The 26936-nt window shown below is 37.6% G+C and overlaps 1 protein-coding gene across 1 annotated transcript in view; it reads right to left on the bottom strand.

Annotated features, from left to right (window-relative positions):
* KU70 (ATP-dependent DNA helicase 2 subunit Ku70-like protein) overlaps positions 1 to 26936 on the bottom strand; it is a 43345-nt gene that overhangs the window by 1015 nt on the left and 15394 nt on the right. The window contains exons 9-17 of the mRNA XM_086451628.1: positions 25854 to 25987; positions 25706 to 25749; positions 20346 to 20422; positions 17627 to 17774; positions 15900 to 15961; positions 14756 to 14816; positions 14162 to 14254; positions 13960 to 14080; positions 430 to 532 (exon numbers count right to left, since the gene is read on the bottom strand). Coding sequence (XP_086307754.1) covers positions 430 to 532; positions 13960 to 14080; positions 14162 to 14254; positions 14756 to 14816; positions 15900 to 15961; positions 17627 to 17774; positions 20346 to 20422; positions 25706 to 25749; positions 25854 to 25987 — 843 coding nt within the window. The remainder of the gene's footprint in view (positions 1 to 429; positions 533 to 13959; positions 14081 to 14161; positions 14255 to 14755; positions 14817 to 15899; positions 15962 to 17626; positions 17775 to 20345; positions 20423 to 25705; positions 25750 to 25853; positions 25988 to 26936) is intronic.

The raw sequence follows: 26936 nt of genomic DNA on the forward strand, positions 1-26936 counted from the left end.
GGTCTTAAGAGAATCAATTTCCTCAGAAAATGTGTGCTGGTGTTTGATTGCACTGAGGAAAGTGTCATGAAGAGGTTGTTAGGTTTGGGGGTGCAGTGTTGGTCGGGCAAGAAGCCCGGGGGAAGGGTTGTGAAAGAATAACATTAGGACAATCCAACCTTGATGAGAAAACCATTATCCTTAAGAGGTTGGGTCAAATATTTTCCTGTTATATATATATATTTAGGAAAATGATATTCCAATGAAAATGGGCAATAGAACATTTTCCTGACAATTTTCACGCTCAATCAATCACACCGAATAAGTGAACTTTATTTTCAGGATCTTTATCAAGATGGAAATGAAGAGAAGAAACTTTGTAAAATTTTCAGAATCTGGAAGCCATAAATGCTGGATATAGAAGCACAGATGCACATAGTTTGTGATTACCTAGACATGCCTTGTTCATCAGGTAGAGTTTCATCTTTAAGTTCTGGCATCTCATCTTCGTCAAGAGCTAAGGCCTGTAATATTGCATAGTGTCTCTGCAAGCCTGCAAGAGGCTTGTGTGTGAAACATGAAAACAATTTATATCATGAAAACTACAAAGCTAGAAATCAATAGAACTTAAGGGAGTTATGATGTAAATTCCATTTAAACCTTTTTCATTCAGGGAAAATTATTCAAGAAGATATGAAACTATTGTCATTCAAATTGGTATTTGTCTGTGGCCACATAAATTTGAAAATTCAAATATTAAAAAGCCATAGTAAATTCATAAATTGAGGACAGAGAAGTTGTGCAATGTATAAAGATAAATTAGTGTCAAAAATGCCTAAAACAATGTGGATGTTGCATATTCAAGGAATTGGTTTATTGGAAGTGAATATGTCATGTTTAGATTGGTCAAGAGTACACAGAATAAAACATATGGGCAACCATCCAAAATCTACAAGGGTAAGGTCTACTCATGTTTTTAAATACCCTAGTGGCAAGAATATTCTGCCCAATATGTTGTTCCGGCTCCCACTTCTAGTTATAAAATAGTCTAATTTCTACGATTTTATTTTATGACACTCCTGCTCCCAACATAGAGCTGCTTCCTGCCACTTCTGGTAAAAAAGGATCGACCAACACCAAACATTTCGGTAGATCAGATCAATTACTGTGTATAATGGTGGACTATCAGTCCATATTCAGTTCTCATAATGTTGCACTTATAGTTTGTGCTATTTACTTTTGCTAGCAAGGTACGTCTGTGATTAGAGTTGGCAACGGGTTTCTTGAACAAGCCAAATCCCTAATTAGAGTAATGTGTCCCCATTATTTAAATGGTATAACCCATGAAGGGTGAAACCCATCTAACGGTGGCTAGACATGCAATACCAACCCCGCATTACCACTCATTTCACCAGAATAAAACCCTGTTCTTTGCGGATATATTTCTGATCCAACTTCCCTTTTTGACTCAGCTTTTGGACTACTGGTATTAAAGATGCTTGGTTCTCTTTTGAACTAGTCCCATCCCTTACTTCGTCCACTACAGCTCAAGTACACAAGAATTGGAGGAAGGATGTTGGAAAATGATAACTTGCTTGAGATTTGTCTATTAAAATAATAACCCAAGGCATCTTATAGGATTTCCTTGGGGCTTTCTCCTCTTATGCCTTGTTGCCACTGTTTCAGGGGGACATAGTTTACAGTATTGGGAATCTGAGGCTCCAGTTAAGGAGTGTAAACATGTACAGATTGTAATATTGTTCCAGGAGAGATTCTGGTTGGGTATTGGATGCCTGCATTAAGAGAGGTCTGAAAAAAGAAGTCCCAAGAAGATGTTGACTTTGAAAAGGGAAAAGCAGTCTTTGTGGATATTAACAGATGGAGGAATGGAAATTTAATTTAGTTGCAGGAATCATAGTTCTGTCAACCCCATATTTTTAGGATAAGGCTTTGATGATGACGGGGATGATTATTGTATGAAATGTCCAATTTGTATTAGAAAAATGGTGAAAGAGGTTCTAAAATAATATTGAAGGCTCCGTTCGGCTTGGAACAAAATATTTCAAGGATTTGAGTACTTTCAAATCTTCCCCTAAGCACCAAGGAGATCCCCACTACTGATGATTCCCTTCCAATCATATTGTTAATCCCTAACTCAACCACTGTTTAAGAAAAACTTTTAGCAAGCTTACCCAAGCTGGGAAAGTTTGATATACATGTACAGAAGTGTAAATTTCTATGTAACCTTATATAATGTATGGCATTGGTAAGAACAGAAATAGTCTTTTTTCCTTTCCTCATTCCAACTTTTTTTCCTTCCTCCCTTCTCTTTATTTTTTCCACACGGTTTTATTTCTAAACTTACAAAAATTCATCATTAAAACTAACAATACATACATATATATGTGGGTGGCGTTTAGAGGCCCTAAAGAGAGCCAAACATTGTTTCAATGTATGGGTTAGAAGTTTCGGAATGGGCCGAATTTGTGAGAGGATGATCTCTATGATGAGGGATCATCCTCACCAAAAATCAGTCAATTCCAAAACTTCTAACCCCATCAAAAGTGGTTTACAAAAATTGGACAGTTCACGATTCTTCAACTTATAAACTAGGGTTAGAAGTTTCGGAATTGGTTAATTTTTGGTGAGGATGGTCTCTTCACCGTAGAGATCATCCTCATAAAAAAATCAGCGCATTCTGAAACTTTTAACCCCTATTTTGAAAAATGTTTGGCTCTCTTTAGGGCCTCCAAACGCTTCCCTATGTATATATATTGTTAAATAAGTCAGTTGTTATTAAGGTTCTAGTCTATGTCCTTTTTAGTCTTTTTCCCTTATCTAAGACTGTGTAATGTTTAAAGCCTAATTAGGGCTAATTAAAATAATATTTTGAGTTTCCAAAAAATACAATTTGGTATCAGAGCTGGTTCTCTCGATCTCCATCACCATCCTCCTTCGTCTGCTACAAACAATTTCAACTACCTCTTCCTAAAATCACCTTCACATCTCGTCTTCAATACCAATCACCCCTATGGGGGTTCTCTTTCATTTACACCCTAATCGCATCATGCGATAGGGGATTGAGACCAGTTTGGAGCCTGCGATCAGGCTGTTTTCTTTTTCTCTCAGCAATACTGCTGTTAGTGATTGGCAATAACAGTAACATGATGTTTCTTAGTGCTGGTTGCTGAAGATCAACTAAACAACATCTATACAGAGCCTAACGACACAACAACTGCTGTTGTTAAGCTATTTTGAAGCCCACGATTACAGCAGATTGCTGTTAGGCTCTCTGCAACCATAGCAGAAGACTTATGACACAGCAGGTGATGTTGGTAGGTTGTTTTTAGGCCAACGATTACTCCAGACTGCTGTTATGATACCTTGCGACTCTAACAAAAAGATGTTTGGACCTGTGATCACTGTTAAGATACAGTTGTGAAGCTTGCGATCATAACAGAACTTTGATTTGACGCCTATGATCATTGCAGAGGTGCAGTTGAGTGGTTGTGATCACTGTAGAGGTGCAGTTAGAAGTCTATCATCACTGCAGAGGTGCAATTGAGTGACTGTGATCACAGAAAACCCTTTGTTTGAAGGTTACGATTACTTTAGACTGTTTTTTTTATTTGTTTGAGGGTTAGAACAGCCACCAAATTTTTTATTTGACCTCCCTTCAAACCAAAAACACATTTTTTTTTATGGCCTCCGAAATGTCTTCGTCCTTGTTAAATAAGTCAGTAGGGATAGTTTAGTCTTTTTCATTTATTTAAGTTATTTTATGTAATTCCTATATAGCCTAATTAGGGCTAATTAATCAATGTTAATCTTCTTCTCTCTAATTTGAACTTGGTATCAGAGCCAAGTTCTCTGCCTCCATCGAATCTCTTAAAAAAAAAAAAAAAAAAAAAAAAATTCTCTTTCATTCCAAACCCTGATTGCATCATGCGATCAGGCTGTTTTGTCTAATCGAAGCCTGCGATCAGGCTGTATCATCTAACCGAAGCCTGCGATCAACCTATTCTCACAGCAATGGCTGTATCTAAGCCCTACGACACTCAAGGTAGTGATTTGGTAGTGTGCGATCATCGTAGTTGCTGTATGAGTTGTGCGATCACAGCAGGTGACCTGGTTTTGTGTTTTTGAACATCGGCAGAGACTGTTCTGGCGTCTGCGATACAGCAAGTTGCTGTTCTGGTGTCTGCGATCATAGCAGGAAGCTATTTGGTACTTCGGATAACTGCAGAGGGCAGTTTGACGACTAGCGACCATAACAGAAGGCTGAGTTGAGGCATACGATCACTGCAAAGGTGCAGTTATAGATCTTTAGTCACTACAGAGCGTAGTTTGACTGTTTGCGACCATAACAAAAGCCGGGTTCATCGTTTGGATCTGGTTCGAGGGCTACAATTAGCATAGAGGCTGTTTGGAGCCTGTACTAACAGCAAAAGTGCTGTTAAGAGCTTTTCCTTGTTCTCTTTGAACTCCCTTCAAACCAAAAATACGGAGATTTTTTTTTTTATATACATATTTAATATGGCCTCTGAGACGTCATCTTCCTCAGTTACTGGTATTAATAATGACTCAAGTGGTCTTCCTTCTCACTCGACCGACTTTCCAGGCATTCAGATTACCACCGTGAAATTAAATGGTCCTAATTATCTTCTTTGGGCACGATCGGTTGAAATGTTCATTGGTGGCAAAGGAAAGATCGGCTACCTCACGGGAGCTGATAAACAACCTGCATCGACCGATATGTCCTACTCCCATTGGTTTGCTAATGATTCAATGGTCCGATCGTGGCTGGTTACATCTATGCAACCACACATTGCAGCTGGTTTTATGTTCTCCTCTACAGCAAAACAGATATGGGATTCGGCTAAGAGCATTTACTCGCAACGTCAAAATAACGTTCGGATTTTTAACTTAGAGCGTGAGATTTCTCGTCTTTCGCAAGGTGATTCTTCAGTTACCACCTATATATCACAGTTGCGTGCTCGGTGGGAGGAGTTGACCTTCTATTCCTCGTCCTATGCTTGGAAGGACCCTCTTGATGAGACATTGTATGCGTCAATTTTGGATAAGAATCGGGTTTTTCAGTTTCTGGCTGGTCTCCGTGATGAGTTTGAGTATGCGAGAGTTCATTTATTGGGAATGGATCCTTTTCCGTCCCTACAGACTGCGTATTCGTATGTCTTGGCTGATGAGAGTCGTCGCGCAGCTGTCCTACCTCTTTCTTCAGGAGATCACTCCGCTATGGTTGCTCGCCTACCTTCTCTACCTCTACAACCCTCCAGTGGGTCTCTGCCTACCCGTCAGCGACATAAGTGTGATCATTGTGGAAAATTGGGTCATGTGAAGGCTCGCTGCTATGCACTTCATGGTCGTCCTAATCAGAATCGTCAACAGTCTCAACGCTCTTCAGCTCATGCCGTTTCTCAGCAGACGACTGACTTAGCACCTCCTTCAGCTCCTACCTCCTCTTCGGATTCGGTATCTCTATCCCAAGCCGAACTTGACAAGTTCAGGAAATTCTTCAATCAGATAGAGACTTCATCTCAGCCGGTTTCTACCTTCGCTCACTCAGGTACCTTTGCATCTGCACACAGTGTTTCCACCACTTCCTCACCATGGATCATTGATTCTGGTGCCTCCGATAACATGACCGGTACGTCCTCTCTATTTAACACCTATAGTGTTTGCTCTGGTCATCGCAAGGTTCGCCTTGCTGATGGTTCTTTGTCTCCCATAGCTGGTAAAGGTCTTGTACCTGTTACATCCTCTTTATCATTAACTAACACATTACATGTTCCTCAACTCACTACTAACCTTGTCTCCGTTAGTAGTCTTACAAAAAATTTGAACTGCAGTATAACGTTTTATTCCTCTCATTGTGTCTTTCAGGATCTGGAGTCGAAGAGGACGATTGGCACTGGACATGAAGTGAATGGATTGTATCTCTTGGACGTTCCCGATTCACCTAGCACCTATTCTGCTCTTCAGCTTAGTAATAGTAGTAGTAGTCAGTCTAATAAGGCTCTTGTAATGCGTTGGCATTTACGTTTAGGACATATTTCTTTTGGATACTTGAAACACATGTTCCCTAATTTATTTAATAATAACATTTTGCTTGATTTTTCTTGTGAAACTTGTCAATTAGCTAAACATGTGCGTTCTTCTTATCCTATTAGTATGCATCCTACTACACCTGCTATGTTTGACTTAATTCATTCTGATGTGTGGGGTCCTTCACCTGTCATATCCACTCTTGGTTTTCGTTATTTTGTCTTGTTCATCGATGACTACAGTCGTACCACTTGGGTTTATCTTATGAAACACAAAAACGAGGTTTATGGGATCTTCAAGCAATTTCTTGCTATGGTTCATACCCAATTTGGTCGTACCATCAAGACCTTCCGTTCTGATCATGGTACTGAGTACACCTATAGTGAGGTCTTGAAACTTTGTTTAGAGTCTGGCATTGAGCATCAAATGTCTAATGTTCAGACCCCTCAGTAGAATGGTCGATCAGAACGAAAAAATCGCCATATTTTAGAGTTAGCCCGTGCCATTTCGATTGGCATGAACGTGCCCCAATCCTATTGGGCTGATGCAGTTCTTACTGCTATTTACCTTATTAATCGGACCCCATCCAGTGTTCTTCAGTTTGTCGCACCCCTCTCTAAGCTCTCTCCAGATCGTCCCGTGTTTCCACTTCCTCCACGTGTTTTTGGGTGTGTCTGTTTTGTTCAAATTCTTGATCGAAATCGAACTAAACTTGACCCTAAGGCCGTAAAATGTATCTTTCTAGGTTATTCCTCTACCCAGAAAGGATACCGTTGTTACCATCCTCCTTCTCGACGACGTTTTATTTCTCGAGATGTTTCCTTTTTTGAGCATACTCCTTATTATAGTGGGTCTGTTGGCATTCAATCTGAGTGGTTTCCTTTAGATTCACCTGATGATCCCTTTCCTTCTTTATTGCCCCTTCCCATGCCTGTTTCTCCTTCTCCACTCCCGGTCAGTTCTTCCCTTCCTCCATTGCAGGTTTACTCTCGACGTCCACGTGATACTACCATCACTCCTATGTCCGACCCGCTCGCCTCCTCGCCTCCAGCTCCGCCTCCGTCTGTTCCCTGTGATGATCGTCCTATTGCTACTCGTAAGGGTAAGCGCACTTGTACTTATCCTATTTCTAATTATATATCTGATTCAGCACTTTCACCCTCCTATCGGAGTTTTCTTGCTTCTGTTTCCGCTGTTTCTCTTCCTACTACTGTTGCAGATGCTATTGCCCATCCTGAGTGGCGCGCAGCTATGATTGATGAGTTGACTGCTCTTGACAAGACTCAAACTTGGGAACTAGTTCCTCTTCCGCCTGGCAGGAAAGCTGTGGGATGTCGCTGGGTATTCACGCTTAAGCATAATCCGGATGGTTCCATTGCTCGTTATAAGGCCCGTCTAGTAGCCAAGGGTTATGCTCAGACTTTTGGGCTTGATTATCAAGAAACTTTTGCTCCAGTTGCCAAGATGACCACCATTCGCGTTCTCCTTTCTGTTGCCGCTATCAAAGGATGGCCTCTCTTTCAGTTAGATGTCAAGAATGCTTTTCTCAATGGTGATCTTCAGGAAGAAGTCTATATGGTTCAACCTCCTGGGTTTCTTACTTCTGCTTCGCCTACCTATGTTTGTCGTCTTCGCCGGTCTCTTTATGGACTGAAGCAGTCTCCTCGTGCCTGGTCTGAGCGTTTCACTAAGGCCATGCATCAGTTTGGATTTCATCAGAGTTCTGCTGATCACACCTTGTTCTTGCGTCACTCCCACGGCAAGACTGTTGCTTTGATTGTGTATGTGGATGATATTGTCATTACTGGAGATGATGACGATGGCATTCTCGAGGTCAAAACTTACTTAGGACGTCAATTTGAGATTAAAGACCTTGGACATCTTCGTTATTTTCTGGGTATTGAGGTTGCCCGGTCCCAGTCTGGTATATTTATTTCTCAGCGTAAGTATGTTCTTGATTTACTCAGTGCCTCTGGTCAGCTTGGATCTCGTCCAGCTGATACTCCTATTGAGCAGAATCACAGGTTGGCTGATTCTGAGGGGGAGTGTGTGTCAGATATTGGCCAATATCAGCGTCTTGTGGGAAAGTTGATCTACTTGTCTATGACTCGCCCTGACATTGCCTATGCTGTTAGTGTTGTAAGTCAGTTTATGCACTCGCCTCGAACATCTCATCTTGCTGCGGTTTATCGTATTCTTAGATACCTTAAGGGATGTCCTGGTCGAGGTATCTTGTTTAACAATCATGGTCATCTTCGCATTGAGGCATGGACAGATGCAGATTATGCTGGTTCAGTGACTGATAGAAGGTCTACTTCGGGGTATTGTACTAAAGTTGGTGGTAACTTGGTAACTTGGCGTAGTAAGAAGCAGGATGTGGTTTCTCGGTCGAGTGCTGAGTCAGAATACAGAGCTATGGCACTTGGAGTATGCGAGTTGTTGTGGCTCAAAATCTTACTAGCTGATTTATGTCTTCCTGTGCCAGTCCCCTTCTTACTATATTGCGATAATAAATCAGCTATTAACATAGCTGCAAATCCGGTTCAGCATGATAGAACGAAGCACATAGAAGTTGATCGTCATTTCATTAGAGAAAAGATAGTTTCTGGACAGATTTGTACTCCCTTTGTTCCTACCTCTCAACAACTTGCTGATGTTTTTACTAAAGGTGTTAGTAAAACCTCCTTTGAAGATGTCTTGTCCAAGTTGGGCATTGTTGATATCCACGCACCAACTTGAGGGGGAGTGTTAAATAAGTCAGTAGGGATAGTTTAGTCTTTTTCATTTATTTAAGTTATCTTATGTAATTCCTATATAGCCTAATTAGGGCTAATTAATCAATGTTAATCTTCTTCTCTCTAATTTGAACTGTCCTCGATCATCGATGCTAGTGCTGGATCAGGAGGTCTTCCCTCTCATTCGACCGATTTTCCAAGTATCCAAACTACCACCGTGAAATTAGATGGTAATTACCTTCTTTGGGCCCGATCGATTGAAATGTTTATTGGTGGAAAAGGGAAAATTGGGTACCTCACAGGGGCGGAAAAACAGCCGGTACTCTATGGTCCGTTGTTGGCTAGTTACATTTATGCAACCACACATTGCAGTTGGTTTCATGTTCTCCACTACCGCAAAACAGATATGGGATTCTGCAAAAAACATCTATTCACAACGTCAAAACAATATTAGGATTTTTAACTTGGAGCGTGAGATCTCCCGCTTTTCGCAAGGTGACTCTTCAGTCACCTCCTATATATCACAGCTGCGTGTTAGATGGGAAGAATTGACCTTCTACTCCTCCTTCTATGCTTGGAAGGACTCTACTGATGACGCATTATATGCGTCGATTCTGAATAAGAATCGAGTTTTTCAGTTCTTAGCCGGGTTCCGGGATGAGTTTGAGTATGCGAAGGTTCATTTATTGGGTATGGATCATTTTCTGTCCCTACAGATTGCATATTCTTATGTTTTGGCTGATGAAAGTCGTCGCACAGCTGTTTTACCTAATTCTTTAGGAGACCATTCAGCTATGCTTGCTCGCATACCTTTTCCACAGCCTCCTAATGGGTCTCTGTCTACTCGTCCGCGACATAAGTGTGATCATTGTGGAAAGTTGGGTCACGTGAAGGCTCATTGTTATGTACTTCATGGTCATCCTAATCAACAACGTCAACAGTCTCAACGATCTTCAGCTCATAGTTTCTCTGCTAACTACTGATCTAGCACCCCCTGCAGCTACTACCACCTCCTCAGATACGGTATCTCTTTCCCAAACCGACCTTGACAAGTTCAGGAAAATTTTCAATCAGATGGAGATTTCATCTCAGCCGGTCTCTACATTTGCTCATTCAAGTACCTTAACATCTGCACACAGTATTTCCACCACCTCCTCATCATGGATCACTGATTCTGGTGCCTTAGATAACATGAATGGTATGTCTTCCCTATTTAAAACCTATAGTACTTGTTCTGATCATCGTAAGGTTAGCCTAGTTGATGGTTCGTTGTCTTTTATAGCTGGTCAAGGTCATTTACCTGTTACATCTTCTTTATCCTTGACTAATACACTGCATGTTCCTCAACTTACTACTAACCTTATCTCTGTTAGTAGCCTTATCAAAAATTTGAATTGTAGTGCAATTTTTTATCCCTCTCATTGTGTCTTTCAGGATCTGGGGTCGAAGAGGATGATTGACACTGGACGTGAAATGAATGGCTTGTATCTCTTGGACATACCCAGTTCATCTAGCACCCATTCTGCCTCTCAGCTTAGTAATAGTAATAGTTGTAATAAGGCTTTTGTAATGCGTTGGCATTTACGCTTAGGCCATATTTCTTTTGGATATTTGAAATACATGTTCCCTACTTTATTTAATAATAACAATTTACTTGACTTTTCTTGTGAAACTTGCCAATTAGCTAAACATGTGCGTTCTTCTTATCCTATTAGTATGAACACTACTGCACCTACTATGTTTGACCTAATTCATTCTAATGTGTGAGGTCCTTCCCCTATCACATCAACCCTTGGTTTTCGCTATTTTGTCTTGCTCATCGATGACCATAGTCGTACCACTTAGGTTTATCTTACGAAACACAAGAGTGAAGTTTATGGGATTTTCAAGCAATTTCTTGTTATGGTTCATACCCAATTTGGTCGTACCATCAAAACCTTTCGTTCTAATCATGGTAGTGAATATACCTATAGTGAGGTTTTAAAACTTTGTTTAGAGTCTGGCATTGAGCATCAAATGTTAAGACCCCTCAACAGAATGGTCGATCTGAGCGTAAAAATAGCCATATTCTAGAGCTAGCTCGCGCCCTCTCTATTGGCATGAATGTACCCCAATTCTATTGGGCTGATGCAGTACTTACTGCTGTCTACTTTATTAATCGAACCCCCTCTCGAGTTTTTCAGTTTGCCACCCCCCTTTCTCAACTCTATCCGGATCGTCCCCTTTTCCCCCTTCTTCCACGTGTGTTTGGGTGCGTTTGTTTTGTTCAAATTCGTTATCAACATCGTACTAAACTTGACCCTAAGACCATAAAATGTATTTTTTTTTTGTTATTCCTCTACTCAGAAAGGATACCGTTATTACCACCCTCCTTCTCGACGACGTTTCATTTCTCGGGATGTTTCCTTCTTTAAGCATACCCCGTATTACAATGGGTCTGTTGGTATTCAATCTGAGTGGTTTCCCCTAGATTCCTCTGCTGATCCGTTCCCTTCCTTATTTCCTCTTCCCATGCCTGTTCCTACTCCTTCATCCCCTGTTAGTTCGTCACCTCCTCTACTGCAAGTTTACACTCGGCGTCCACGCGATACTACCATCATTCCTATGCTAGACCAGCTCGCCTCATCGCCTCCAGCTCTGCATCCGTCTGTCCCCTGTGATGATCATCCTATTGCCACTCGTAAGGGTAAGCGCACTTGTACTTATCCAATTTCTCATTATATCTCTGATTCTGCTTTCTCACCCTCCTATCGGAGTTTTCTTGCTTCTGTTTCCGCTGTTTCTATTCCTACTACTGTTGCAGATGCTATTACCTAACCTGAGTGGCGTGCAGCTATGATTGATGAATTGAATGCTCTTGAAAAGACTCAGACTTGGGTACTTGTTCCTCTTTCCCCTGGAAGGAAAGCTGTGGATTGTCGTTGGGTCTTCACCCATAAGCATAATCCGGATGGTTCTATTACTCGTTATAAGGCCCATCTGGTGGCCAAGGGTTATGCTCAAACTTATGAGATTGATTATCAGGAGACATTTGCTTCAGTTGCCAAGATGACCACCATTCGCGTTCTTCTTTCTGTTGCTGCTATCCGAGGCTGGCCTCTCTATCAGTTAGATGTTAAGAATGCGTTTCTCAACGGTGATCTTCAGGAAGAGGTGTATATGGTCCAACCTCCTGGGTTTCTTACATCTGCTTCTCCTACACATGTCTGTCATCTTCGACGTTCTCTCTATGATTTGAAACAATCTCCTCGCGCATGGTCTGAGCGCTTTACTAAGACTATGCATCAGTTTGGCTTCCATCAGAGTTCTGTTGATCACACACTTTTCTTACGTCATTGCCAAGGTAAAACTGTTACTCTGATTGTTTATGTTGATGATATTGTTCTTACTATAGATGATGCTGATGGTATTTCTAAGGTAAAGACTTACTTAGGTCGTCAGTTTGAGATTAAGGACCTTGGGCATCTTCGCTATTTTTTGGGTATTGAGGTTGCGCGGTCCCAGTCCAGTATATTTATTTCTTAGCGAAAGTATATCCTTGGTCTACTCAGTGATTCAGGTCAGCTTGGTTCTCGTCCCGCTGATACTCTTATTGAGTAGAATCACAGGTTGGCTGATTCTGAAGGGGAGTGTGTCAGATATTGGGCAGTATCAGCGACTTGTGGGGAAATTGATCTACTTGTCTATGACTCGCCCAGACATTACCTATGCAGTTAGCGTTGTAAGTTAGTTTATGCACTCGCCCCGAACATCTCATCTTAGTGCAATCTATCGTATTCTTAGATATCTTAAGGGATGTCTTGGTCGAGGTATTTTATTTAGTAATCATGGACATCTTCGTATTGAAACATAGACAGATGCAAATTATGCTAGTTCAGTGACTGATAGACGTTCTACTTCTAGGTATTGTACTAAAGTTGGTGGCAACTTGGTAACCTAGCGCAGTAAGAAACATGATGTGGTTTCTCGATCGAGTGCTGAGTCAGAATACAGAGCTATGGCACTTGGAATGTGTGAGTTGTTGTGGCTCAAGATTTTACTAGCAGATTTGTCTTCCTATGCCAATCCCGTTCTTACTTTATTGCGATAATAAATCAGCTATTAACATAGCAGCAAATCCGGGTCAGCATGACAAAACGAAACATATCGAAGTTGATCGTCATTTTATTAGAGAAAAGATTGTTTCTGGACAGATTTGCACTCCTTTTGTACCTACATCTCAGCAACTCGCTGATATCCTTACTAAAGGTGTTGGCAAAATTGCCTTTGAAGGTGTCTTGTCCAAGTTGGGTATTTTTGATATCCATGCACCAACTTGAAGAGGAGTGTTAAATAAGTAAGTTGTTATTAAGGTTCTAGTCTATGTCCTTTTTAGTCTTTTTCCCTTATCTAAGACTTTGTAATGTTTAAAGCCTAATTAGGGCTAATTAAAATAATAATTTGAGTTTCCAAAAAATACAATTTATATATATATGCATTTTAGGTTTTTATTTATCAAAAAATTAGATTTACAATTGAGCTAGGGCATATAAACTGATAGCTCAGGATAAGAGGCAGCTATCAATGAGTCCATTATCATGTCTAATAGAGCACATTGACCTTAAGCAGTGGTATTGGAAGGGATACATTAATCACAAAACAACCCTTCTATACAGTTCAGTAAATAATTATTCAAGGAAATTATTGTTATGACCTATGTTCCTGGTTTGTTGGTTCACGGTTCTTGGTTGCCACTCTCGAACAAATCCGGTTTGGAGCAGATATTTAAGTCATTTACTTTAATCACAGAGAAAAAGACTCGGCTCAAGTGGGGCATATCATAATTTTAAAACAAAGGGGTATCTTAAATATAGACCAAATCTTAAAATTTCTAAAATAAGGGTTATCTCTATTATTGATCAAACCATGGGCATCTCTAAAATCCACCAAAATAAGGGAATTCGTTAGGTTTGCTGTTTTTGACAAACCCACTACCAACCGAATCTTGAACTGGTTTGATTTGTACCAGTTTGCTACTATATTAGCGAAACATGGTAACATAGGTAATGACCACTATTAAGGTTCGATGCAAGCACTCTAGCAGATTATATATGTGATTGTTACAAAATGAAGGTATGGCCGTGAACCTCCACTCCAAAAACAGGTCAAATGTGGTTTCAATTAGAAAACGGAAGTTTACCAGGATTTGAAAATTGGCAAATTGAGAAATCTTTCAAATCCACACGTCTCACTACAGCAGTGGCTTTCTGAATTTGATCATCTGTTGCTCGAGGTGTCACAGCATCAACATCCATATGGACCTGCATAATATCATAAAGTTTTTATCCATAACTCAGCTGAAACACTAAATCAACTCTACCCGAAACAGAAATTTCTCTTACCTCTTCAATGTGTCTAATGTCATCAGAATATGGAAGGTATATCATGTGCATTCCAGGAGGCTCAACTTGACCACTAGAACTTGTTATCTCATCCTGTTAGATTAATCAGGAATATACATTTTTATCTGAAAAAAAAAAAAAAAAAAATACTTGTGATACAAGTGACATCAGTCACATTATTTTAGAGAGCTGATATTTGCACCCAACTTGTATTTATTACACCCCAATTAAAAATAAAGAAAATAAGTAAAAGTTGGGGTGCCAATAAAAACTCTCATTTTTTTGTTGTTGCTAGATTTCTATTTTTTGGGTTTAAGACTTTATAGGAACCTAATCATAATTGTAAACAACTAATGAAATTGTTTGAACGAGTGTTATAATGTTGAGAAAATGATTTGAGCAAAACTGTTGTAATGTTTGAATGGTGTGTTTTAATCTTTAATTGGGCTGTGATAAATAATTAAAGAAATTGGGGTGCCAATAGCAGCTCGCTTATTTTATTGTGTTTCTAGAACAAAAGAATGCATAGATGACACTCAAACTATTTGACTTGCAGAGAAAAATGACATCATTAACAAGGAAACAAAACCTTACTTGTGCAACAAGGGCAACCATTTGAGGATGGGTTGAACTTCCAAAAAATGCAAGTGCAAACCTGAAAAGTTCCTGTAAGTCAGTACTCAAGGTACCCATATGATACGATCCTATAGATCATATCGTGATGATCAAACCACAAAGAAAGAATAAAAAATGAACAAGATGTATAAAGGTGGATCGGAACTCAACCGATTTGAGATGGTCAATCTCCTAAACCCAAAAGAACTTTTGATTAACTATCTCGTTGATTTTCAAATCAGAATACAAGGGGTATTTCTAGATAAATGGATAAATAACCTAATCTAACTAGCTGATTTTATTCTAAATTCATCATGATCCAAATCTGATTTTATCATAATCCAAATCTAATAAAATTCCTATCTAAATCCTAATTAACTAATAATACTACTATGTAGCAAGACCTATTCTATTAATGTACCTCCCTACTCCTATAATATAGGTACATAACACCATAGAAAGAAAAAAATGGAAATCAAAATAACAATGTAGAATTAAGAAGAGCTAATAATTAGCACACTTTAACCATAAATGGTAATAAAAAGATGCAACTGCAAAAGTTAACCATTAATAAATTGCAAAGGATTTCAAATCTAGTCAAAGAAACATCACAATTGCAATGACAAAAGAAGCCTCATGAGTTTAGTACCTAATAATAACATTAACAAAAAAAAAGTAAATATAAAATGCTACTCAAAAGGTACATAGAATCCTCAGATGTGCACAAGATGAAAAATGAATATGGAAATTAAGTTGTACAATTTCACAATTCAAAGTTAAGGTACTGTCTTTAACAGTATAAACTCTTTTTTTTTTATTAGTCAGGATAAACTTCGATTAACTTGCAAAAGAAGGTGGTCTTAAGAACTTATTTTATATAGAAAATTCAAATCAATAATTTTGTATCATAATGAGAAAGAAAATAATTTTTTACTCATCAGAAAATCACAATGAATTTCATTGTCAAAAGATTAGTCAAAATAATGAGAAAGAATTTCATTAGTCAAAAGATTTCCAATGTCAATTGTGACAGAAAACAAGTCCATGATTGAGTACATTAATGTAATATAAACAGAAAAGGCGCAATAATTAAGTCAATCATATATGCTATTCAAAGACTAACCGCCTAAGCCGCAACATTGATCTGTGCAAAGCAATGAAAGTGCAAGTACTTCCAACAATTTCCTGCATTAGACAACCAACAAAAAGAGATTGTTAGCCAGCGTAGTTACCTTGCCTTTGTGATCGACTGAAAACCTTTTATTCTATCATCCATTAAGCAAATTACAAATAATACGAATCACATGATTTCTTTAATGACCTGATCAATATAACCATCATTAATCTATCTATTGAAAATATAATATAAAAGTACTAATAAAAATAAAAAAACTTCTCGTATGACTATGAACTATGATTGCTAAATAGATTAATAATGCCAATTCATTCACTATAAGACAAACTGAGACGTGGCAAACAGTCTGAGACACACCAGAAACAAGCCTGAGTTATTTCTCTAATATCTCATTCCGGTCACCAATGGGACATAGACGACATGACCAAGACATCCATGGCGATACAAAATTTTGCACCATGAGTTCGACTTGTGATGAAACCCTCACACGCAGCAAATCACCACTGAAATTAACTAAAGCACACAGTATTTGACCAGGATTTGTGAGCAACAACCAAGGTTTAAAATGTTGTTCTGTTTCAGAATTGTTACGCACAAAACATTCTGACTTTTCAACATGCCAAGATGAAACACTCCCAAAAACGATTACATGCCTGTGACCTTGGTCTTCAATGAAAAACTGGGTTATTTAGATAAAAATCCTTATGTTTTGGTAAATATTTGAGATACCCTGTGTCTTTGAACTGATCACATGCCCCTTGACCAAAGTCTTTTATGCAAGACTTTTTTAAAAACCTTAACTTAAGATATTATATGTTTCAAATGTTTTGGGAATTTCGTATTAGTTTTGTGTTTGTTTCAATATCGTTTTGGTTTTTCAAAAAACCGAAACGAGATTTTAAACCATGGCAACAACTTCAATACAGAAATGATCCATTGCAGTGTCAGCTTCATCCTTCAAATATTATTGATGAAGGTAGTCAGCATCTTTCAGTTTTTCCTATGTCCATCCTGCACTATACTTGACCGCTCAAGAGACTAGTTAAAATACCGAAAAGTGCCATCATTATACCTAAAAGATCATAAAATGTTTCCATTATGTTTGCATAATTTCTGTAATTGTACAATGCTCCATTAACTTTTCACAACATGTTTCCCAACATCTAGAACCGTGCTTTTGAGTGACTACCGCATCATAGCAACCCATTCAAAAATTAGGCCCACTCGCAAACCTCTAATCTTTGTCACCTTTTTCTCCCTGCAATCCTAACATATCTTCTTTCCACTCGATCACCACCTCACATTTCCTCTCCTTCTCTTACTCTATTGGGGGGAAACCAAACTTTTTTATGTTTTTTTTTCATGGTTGCGATCATATGGTAAAATAGGTCATATCTATGTATCCTGTCAACCATGGCTAACAATCTCTTTTTGTTTACCATGGCTAACTATTCATAATAGTAATGTATTGGCGCCATCAAAAGTGATAAAATAAATATGACGCTGCATGTTCATAATCAGGAAATGTTGAACTAATGACTTTAGTGGGTTATGGAAATCAAGGTATGCCTTTTTTTTTTTTTTTGAGAACATGCATCAATATGCTAAGACTAAAACATGCTCTTAAAAAAGTTACCAAAGTAAAGAGTAATCAAATTAACACAAGTTATTTCCAAATGATTTCAAACTCTGCCAAAGACCAGAGATAAACCCACCTCATCACTAGGAAAAACCAATGTTGATGGTCTCAAATTATGATAATCTTTCAAGCAACTCAGTGGCTTGAATCCGAGAAGACGCAGATGGCCAGTTGAAACTCTTTTTATCTCAGATAGCTCTTCTATTGAAAACTTAACATTCCCACTGAAATAAAAATGACTAAAATCAGGCAAAGATGTAATAAAATGTACAAACATGTCATGAAAATGAAACATAAATTCCATTATTTGAAAGAAGTTTCTAGATGCATACATGCTATTAATTAACTTTTGACATATTTCCATTAATTATGCTAAAACATGTTCATTTTCATAAAAACCAAAACAAGACTTTACTAGGAGGCTGCTATCTCCAACAAATATATTTTTGTATTTAGAAGAAATAAAAAGAAGACTATCTCATAATTTTATGGATGAGTTAAGAAAATTAGTTAATTGCTAATAAATAAGGCATGTAATCAGGGGCCTATTTATATACAAATTTCTACAATTAGTATATATGAACTCCCATGGGTATCATCTCATCATCAAAACCTAATCACAATGTGTATGATTTAATAGCAGATAGTCATCTCAAGGATAAGGTGATAGATGTTAGGACAATAGATGATTGACTATTATCTATAAAACTAGTAACAAGGTAAGAAATAATTAATATAATTAGTACGTATGTAGATCTCAAAAAGAGGAAGTAACGTTAGTTGCTTTAAGAGTGGTACCAATAATAGCCAGATGCTAAGGTAACTCCACCCATGACTCCATGTTATTGTATCCCTTGCTTCTAACCTTTCTTTCTCTCTTTACCAGCTTGATGTGAAGAATGCCTTTCTAATTGGTGGCCTAAAGAAATCCATGTGGAGCAACCAAAGGGTTGTGTTGCTCGAGGGCAACTTGCTAAGGTAAGTTGTTTAATGAAGGCAATATATCGCCTTAAGCAATCTCCATTAACATGGCTTGATAAATTTAGTAAGGTGAATGTTAGGCTTCAACGAAGACAAGAAAATCATTCAGTTTTAATCCTGCAAAAGTAGATGTGATCACATTGTATCGGTGGTCATATTGTAGTTAGGATAGTCACAATAAAGGTATAGAAGATCTTTATTGTGACTGCCTAACTATAATATGACCACCGATGCATATCGACCCCAAAGATTTAAATTTTTGGTTCTTTCCAGACCAAGAAGACTCGCCTAAGTCATGTTGTTCTTGAGCGAGTTTTAAAACCATGAATTGGCTCCAAACTATTCCTTGATGCTTTAAATAAGCTCGTAAGCCATTCCATAGAAAATCCATAATCAATTTCTCCAACATATTCATCAAGAACATAAGGATCAATAATAAAGACTAGTGAATCAAAAGGCTTGATAATGTACTTTTGATGTGAATGATCTCCCCTAATTTAAATAAGTACCCATTCTTTCAAGAAGCAAGATTCTACCACAACTTTCAATAATCAAGCCTCAAAGTGGCTTTGGATGATAGCTAGCCCAAAAGGAAATTCAAGGTGCGTGGATGGGAATGAATGACTCCAAAACCTAAATTGGCAGCTAAACCTTCAACATCCCCCTTCCGCATCCCAAAGACCCTCTAGCAAGTTTGAATGGTAACCCAGATTCCACATGAAAACACAGAAAAATGTACCTCAAATATAGAAATTAAGAATGTGAAACATCCAAAAGAATAAGGTACCATATGCAATTTTTTTTTTCTTTTGTTTTGATAAGTAGTTACCATATGCAAATTGTAGGCAAAAGATTGGAGGAAAACCATTCACAAACTTTCCAAAAGGGCCCCCACCCATTGCTGTTGACACTATCTTCCACACCTCCACCACCATGATGAAGAGAATGAGAAATAGAATGGGGTCACCTTGCCTGAACCCCAAGAACTCCAATTAGAGGAAGAAACTATTGGAAATGGATACCCAAATCCACTACCTCCACTTGACTCCAAATCCTTTCAAGAATGTAATCCAGGAAATATCAATGGGCATTGTCATAAGCTTTCTTCTTATCAACTTTGTTGACAAGCATCGACTCTCCCATTTGAATTCTAAAATCAATACATTCATCAACAATGAACAGCCTTTCTAGATTTTTCTTACCTTTTGCAAAAGCATCTTGGGCAAGAGAATAGAAAAAACACCACCTTTGTCATTCTAGAGGACAAAGTCTTCTCTAATATTTTGTAGACATTTGCCACCAAACTAATGGGCTTGTAGTCACCAATCATTTCTGGTCCTTGCTTGGGGATCAAAGTGATAAATGTATTATTGGAGCATCTACCAAAGAAAGATTCCTCCCAAAATTCCCTTTCCAAGTTCATGATGTCTTTCCCCACTACCCCTCCACAAAAAAAAAAAAAAAAACCCTCTTGTAAAATGCCAACGAATATTAGAATAAAAATGAAATCAAGGCACATGCTCTTACCTACTGTTATTTGCTAAAACATAAAGAAGCAAATTGAAAATTAATAGAAATTGAGAAAACAGACACAGTTAACAGAAAGAAGCTCAAAAACTAAAATAAGTTCTAACATATGCAAACCAAAGAAGGGCCAAAGGATTTTTAGCCTGGAATATATACAATGATTACTATAAAACACACACACACACACACACACACACACACACAAAAAACACTGAATTGATCCAGCAAGTCAAAGAAAGTGTTATTACAAATAAACACAGGTACTTTGAAACAACATTATTACTAACCTTTTATACGGTTGAAAACGTTTTGGAGGTTCATGCACTATTGCACCAGTATCCCCACAAATTAAAGATCTTTCAGTCTGCATAAAACCAACAGAATGTGTGAGGATAAACTAGTAGATAGAGAATTCGAGCCCAATCTAAAAAGTAGGATGATTAGCGATAAGTGTTTTTTGTTGAGATCAGGTCATAGATAGGGAAGAGGGAAGAAGAAAGGAAGAATTGACTAGTGGGGGGTTCATGGAAAACACATTAGGGAGGCAACCTATCTACCACAATAGGCCCAAAAGGGCATCTCACTTTAAGTCTTCTAAGGTCCAATCCATCCAGCCCATAATTTGGGTTTGGGGAGTAATCTAGCAACCCATTCATGTGGTTTCCATAGCGCTTTTAGGACATCACCCCTTACCAAAGGAAAGGGGTTATTTGTGCTAGTTGAACACCACAAATTGGAGGGTTCAAGTGATGGTTGAAAAATCTTTGTAGATCCAATATTTGGTCACTTATGCTTAATAATAGCAATCGTAATTAGGTTTCTACTTTAAATGGAGCAATACAAATATTTCTAGAAAATTTAGGCCTTTGGTCAAAGTTTCTATTTTGAACTGCTATTTTAAAAAGTACTTAGCTTGGTTAGTAAGTCACTAGAATTGAGAGTCTTCAATTTACTAGTTCTTTCTATTTTTAAATCGTGTGTATACATATATATAACTATAAGTAAATATAGACTCAGTGAGGAAGTGAAACATCAATGGAGAAAAGAAGATAATTGGAATTTATTCTTGAGTCAATCCATGCGCTAGAGTTCAGTGGCAAGTGATGGGAAAGAAGGTGGGGCGCTACACCGGAAAATCCTATCCTAGAGATGTAGATCTATTTGGAGAGGTCAGGTGCCCAGGAAGGCTTGCAAGACATTCTTTCCTCGAGATGTTTTGCTCGATTTTGACACTTTCGTTCTCATGTTTTTGGTGAAAGCGAGAGACCTTTCAGACTTTTGGAAATCAAAAGGAATTTTACGAGGATTGCCTTCTTAGAGTTAGATTATTACTATTCTAATCCAATCCCGTGCTAATAATCTAAACGAGCGATTGCTAGTAGATACATATGAAAGTCTTCATATGATAGAATATATTGTAATTATTTTATTTGGCCACAACTTCTTGTGTTCTATGATAGTGTGACTCTTCCAATTGGCCAGCAATTTGGCTGCATTTTTATGCTGGAGTGATCAACAAGTTTTCAACGATGTTAGTCTAGTTTAAAAAGTAGTGATGTGGTTTGTAAGTCACTACAGTTAGAAGTTTCTATTTCAAATTAGGAAGTTGATAGTGCAAGAATACAATTTCTGTAACTCCAATCAACTGAAACACCAAATCTTGGTGCAATGCCATAAATCTGATTTCCTAGGGCTATGGAGCTCACTCCAATTATCCCTTAACCACTACCAAAATCATTGTGCAGAACTTTTTATGTGACAATTTCTATCACAAAATCAGTGAGATATATGGCCAGTTTTAGCCTAATTTACAGCTCTTTTGAGCCCCAAAATCAAATATGTTATAGATCCAGTCTTATTGTAGTCATTAGGCGACAAACCCTAGAATGGTCCTTGTTTGCAGTGCATAAACCCCTAAAATTCCAGCACCCTTCAACCCTATAACAAGCCCATGAAACTCCCTAAGCCCATATTACTCTTCAATCGAAACACCATATGTATTGTAAAATCATGATTTGAAGTATCTTACTTGCACATACGTACATTATGTCCTGTTACTGGTTATGGAAAGGGATGTATTGGATATGTATCAGAAAATTAATTCAATTTTTTTATTTATGGTAAAGGTGTTATAAAAGAAAATATTATTTTATTAAAAAAAAAATGTCTCCTTTCATTATCCTAACGACACAATCAGTATGTGATTTTAACCCATATAATATATTAGTCCAGTACACACTACTATGTAACTATAGAGCTCCTAATCACTGTTATTTCTATAAAGGAAAAAAATATTACTTTGGACACCTGAGGATCCTATAAATCCAGAGCCACTGTGATTCCAGAAGCATCCTCAGTCGATCAAAAAGTTATCAGAAAAGAGTAAGGTGATGATGATCTAAAAGGAGAAGTTTCCATCAGTGAGATGTTTCACGTGCTTTTGTGTGGCTTCAAGGAGTCCAACCCATGTTTAGAATAGGTATTAATTGTCCTATATTCTGTCTTTCTAAGCCTTATATATCTTGGTACTAAAATATGAATTTCTTTTTGGCAAAATCTGATGTTTTTATTTGCTTTTCTTGTTGGAAATCAATGCATTTTTCATTTTGTATCCCTAGCAACTAATGGAATCTCGTATTGTGCTGTGATGATCATATGAGGGAGCAATCTCTCTTTTCATGATATATGTCTCCATCTACATTTTCTCATGATCTCATGTCTACTTTTAACCAAAAAGTTCCCCTCCTGCTTAGGTTGTTTTACCTCAAGTCCATTGTGTTTCTAAATTCTAGAATTTCATTAATGACTTAGGATATTGGATTTATATCTTCATGTTTTGGAATTGATTCTCTCATTCTCTAAGTATTTTATTTATGCTTTAAAGTGAGACCTAAATAGCGGTTTATTTTTCTATTTGCTTAGGTGCTGGTTGGTAGAAACCTTCCTAACTAGTTTTGTGATGCTACTATATTGTTTACTCTTTAAACCATTTTATATCAAAGAGGCTTATGATAGAGATTCAAGCCATTCATGCTTACCTAGATGTAAGAGAATGTATATTTCCTACTTCTTTGGTTGACAAATTTCTTAGTCAAAAGATGACTTTGAAAATAAGGTCACTTAATTGTAGATTCACAAAGGTTCTATAGCTTTCAAATTCCTAGACAAACTCCCCAGGTCAATGTCTAGATCTGGCCATAATTGGTAAAATTTTACATATAAAATCATTTGTACCTCTAATTATCACTTCTGCAACGGATTCAAAGGATTTAAGACCTTTGAAGCTTAATTTAAAACTAAAGTCAAATATAGTGTTCATTATGCAAAGACCTCACTCGTGACTAAAATTGCCTCGGTCCGTGTCATTATTTATGTCAGGGTAGTTGTAACTAAACGAAAGAAAAGAAGTTCTTCGTAAAATATTGCTTCTTTCATTCATGTCTTGAATCCTACCAAAGGAAAATGGAGCACTGCTGATCAATAAATGATTGATTTTACCAAAACTCTCTATGCTTTTGCGAAATGTAATGACTAGAAGAGCTACTGATAATAATGATCCACATAGAAGAGCTGCATAGCTCAATATCATCATACTTACGTGCATCATTAACCATTGGGATTGGAGAGCAGGGACTAATATTGTGGATTGATGTAGTTCAGTTAAAAGACCCGAAGTAGCAAAGCCTTGTGTAAAAATAGCACTTGGTGCGGTTATTGCGCTTAAATAATTTTTCTGGTTTCTAAAATAGGGAACCATATGAATAATGGAGAAACTCCATGAAAGGAGCATTAATGATTCATATAAATCACTTAAGGGTAAATGCCTCGAATAAATCCAACGAGTAACTAATAATCCTATTATATAGAGAAAAGTGGCTGTCATCCCTTTTTCTGATGAATGATAGTCCCACGATTTCGTGGACTAATAAAGTCATCAAATAAATCGTAATTACCATCGAAACGATCGAAAAACAAATGTGAGTTAATATATGTTCTAAAGTCAAAAATATCATAAAAAAAAATCCTAAACGCACAAAGAGGAGGGTCCTTCAACAATGTAATGGAAATTAGCAATTGAATTCATTTCATTATTGATTATAGGATTTATTGTATTTTTTAGAAGATGCCGCCACTCGGACTCGAACCGAGATGCTCTAGCACTGCTTCCTAAGATATGAATAATGACTTTCTTCATGATGACTTACATGAGGAGGTTTAAATAAAGCAATCACTTAAATTTCTTACTTGGGGAAATAGGTAAGGTGTGCAAATTCTATGACGTGAAACAATCTCCAAAAGTGTGATTTGGGAAGTTCAATGATGCAATACTTGAGTTTGGCATGTCGAAATGTTAAACAAATCATTGTCTTTGACTCTTTTATTTCTGGTAGGTTTATTTCACTAAACATGTATGTAGATGATAGTGTTGATAGGGAGTGATGCCAAGCGAATTGAAAGACTAAAGTCATTCTTGCAATTGAAGTTTCACACCAAAAAATTGGGTAAATTAAGGTATCTCCTCGGTATTGAAGTGGCTCATTCAGTGAGTGGTACTAGTCTTTCACAAATGCTTGGACCTTCTAGATGAGATTGGTTTACTTGGGTCCAAGCCTATTAATACGCCCATTGATCCTAAGAAAAATTGACTACTAATCAAGAAGATATGTTGAATGATCAAGGCAAGTATATGAAACTTGTTGGAAAATTGAATTGTCTCGCTATTACAAAATCATACATCTCTTTTCCAGTTCATAATGTTAGGCAGTTTATGGAGGCTCCTAGAGTACCTCATTAGATCGCAACACAATGTATTATCAGGTACTTGAAGGGCTCCCCTACCTGTGGCTTGTTGTACAAAGTCCATCGTCATAATCCTGTGGAGGGGTACACAAATGCAAATTGGGTTCATTCTCTTTCTGATTGGAGATCTACCATTGGATATTGTACCTTCTTGGGAGGTAATCTTGTGACATGGAAGAGTATGAAGCAAACAACTACTACTTGATTAAATTTAGAGGTTGAGGACAAAGCTGTGTTTCACATTTTGGTGAGCTAGTGTGGTTGAAATACTTCCTTCAGGAGCTAAGCTTTACACAAACACAACCTATGAGACTCTTTTGTGATAACTAGGTAGCCGTACACATTGCAACCAATCTTATCTTTCATGAGAAGACAAAATATTGAACTAGATTGCCATTTTATTTGCGACAAGCAGCTTGCTGGAGAAATTACTACTCCGTTTCTGAAGTCTGAAAATCTGACAGCTGACATGTTTACGATGTCATTCGGTGTAGTGAAGTGGATTATATTGTAACAAGTTGGGATAATATGATATATATATTCTCCAGCTTGAAGGTGAGCACTAGGAGTTATAAGTTATTAGTAGTAGAGGCATGTATAATTTCATTTTATATCGAAGTTAATACACACATGAGGCCGATGATTAGGGTTGGAGTCACTTTAACTCCTCCCACATTTTCTCCATACTATTTACTTCTCTAATCAATCACTTTTTCTACAATCTCAATCCATGGCTTACATTGTATTATCAAACTGCTTATATGTAGGAAATATTGCACAAGTACCACAAACCAAAAATATGAAATAACAGGAGTGGTAAGTATCTTAATTAACCTGACAAACTAACCTTTAAAGGAAGATTGGTAACAGAATCCAGCCATGTAATTGCCCCTGAAAAAGAAGAGAATATAAAATTGCCAATGCAAATAGTGGCATGCAGAAAATGACTTTACAACGGAACTACTTTTTTAATCAGAACATTGTGATGTATATACCAGGAAGAGTGGGACGAATCAAAGCGTATGTATGCAGTTCAATTGATATGCCATTAGTTATTTCAAATGTGATTCTTCTAATTTTACGCTTCTTGAATATTCGCTTTCTCAACTGATCCTCCATATCTCTCAATCTGAAAATAAAATAAAGATCAGGATACCATATGTTATTATGCATTAAAAAAAGCCAAAGAAGACAGAGAACAGGATATGGTGCGCTGTTAAGAAAAAATGTAAGCCGAGGAACAACCAAGAACAGTATATGGAGCACTTTTAGGTATAAAATGTAAGCCAAGGAACAACTTCAAGCAAATTTAAAGAAGATGTTCACACCTTAAAAAGACTGGTCAAGCATTTTTACCCAAAAGACTAACACCGGAATTGTCAAACTGTGCTATTTGTTTTGTACCTCTTACGTATATATAGCTCACAAATGACCAACATAATCACAACTAAAAATACAATCTTCAAAGAATAGACCTTTGAACTCATCGAACACTTTACAGCAAAAATACATAAGACTTAAAATAGAAATTATTAATCCCTGAAAAGAATGCTCCACCCCTCAAAAGCTCGGCAGTTCTTTTCCTTCCAAATACCCCCAAAATAAGGGCAAACAGGGTCAAAGCTCAAGAGAATCTTTTCTATCAAATTTAGGGATGTGGTCAAGCAACCAACAAAAAGAAGTGTGAAGGGTGACAAACAATATGAGTGAAAGGGTGGTGAATAAGAATGTAAGCTGATTAACTACTAGGTTTGCATAGGAAACAAAAGTCAACCAAAATGATATCTCAAGTAATGATGATTTCAATAGTAATGATCTTACCCAAGCTAGCCAAACAAATGAAGTGAGCAATTTTGGAATTGTTAGAGTTCTTATTTAATATCGTGTGGGCCCAATACGTAAGCCCTCACAACCAACTACATGTTTTTTATATAAAAGAGAGGTTGTACCCTATTGGGAGTGACATACTCATTCTCCTCTCTATGTTCTTCCTCTCCGTAACCCTAATCTTCTAACATGGTATCAGAGCACTTCTACCTTTAGATCTGCTTGATTTCTCTTCTTTTCTTCCCTTTTCT

This window comes from Akebia trifoliata, chromosome 8, assembly GCF_017979445.1.
Source record: "Akebia trifoliata isolate Shusen 1 chromosome 8, ASM1797944v1, whole genome shotgun sequence".
NCBI classification, from domain to species: Eukaryota; Viridiplantae; Streptophyta; class Magnoliopsida; order Ranunculales; family Lardizabalaceae; genus Akebia; species Akebia trifoliata.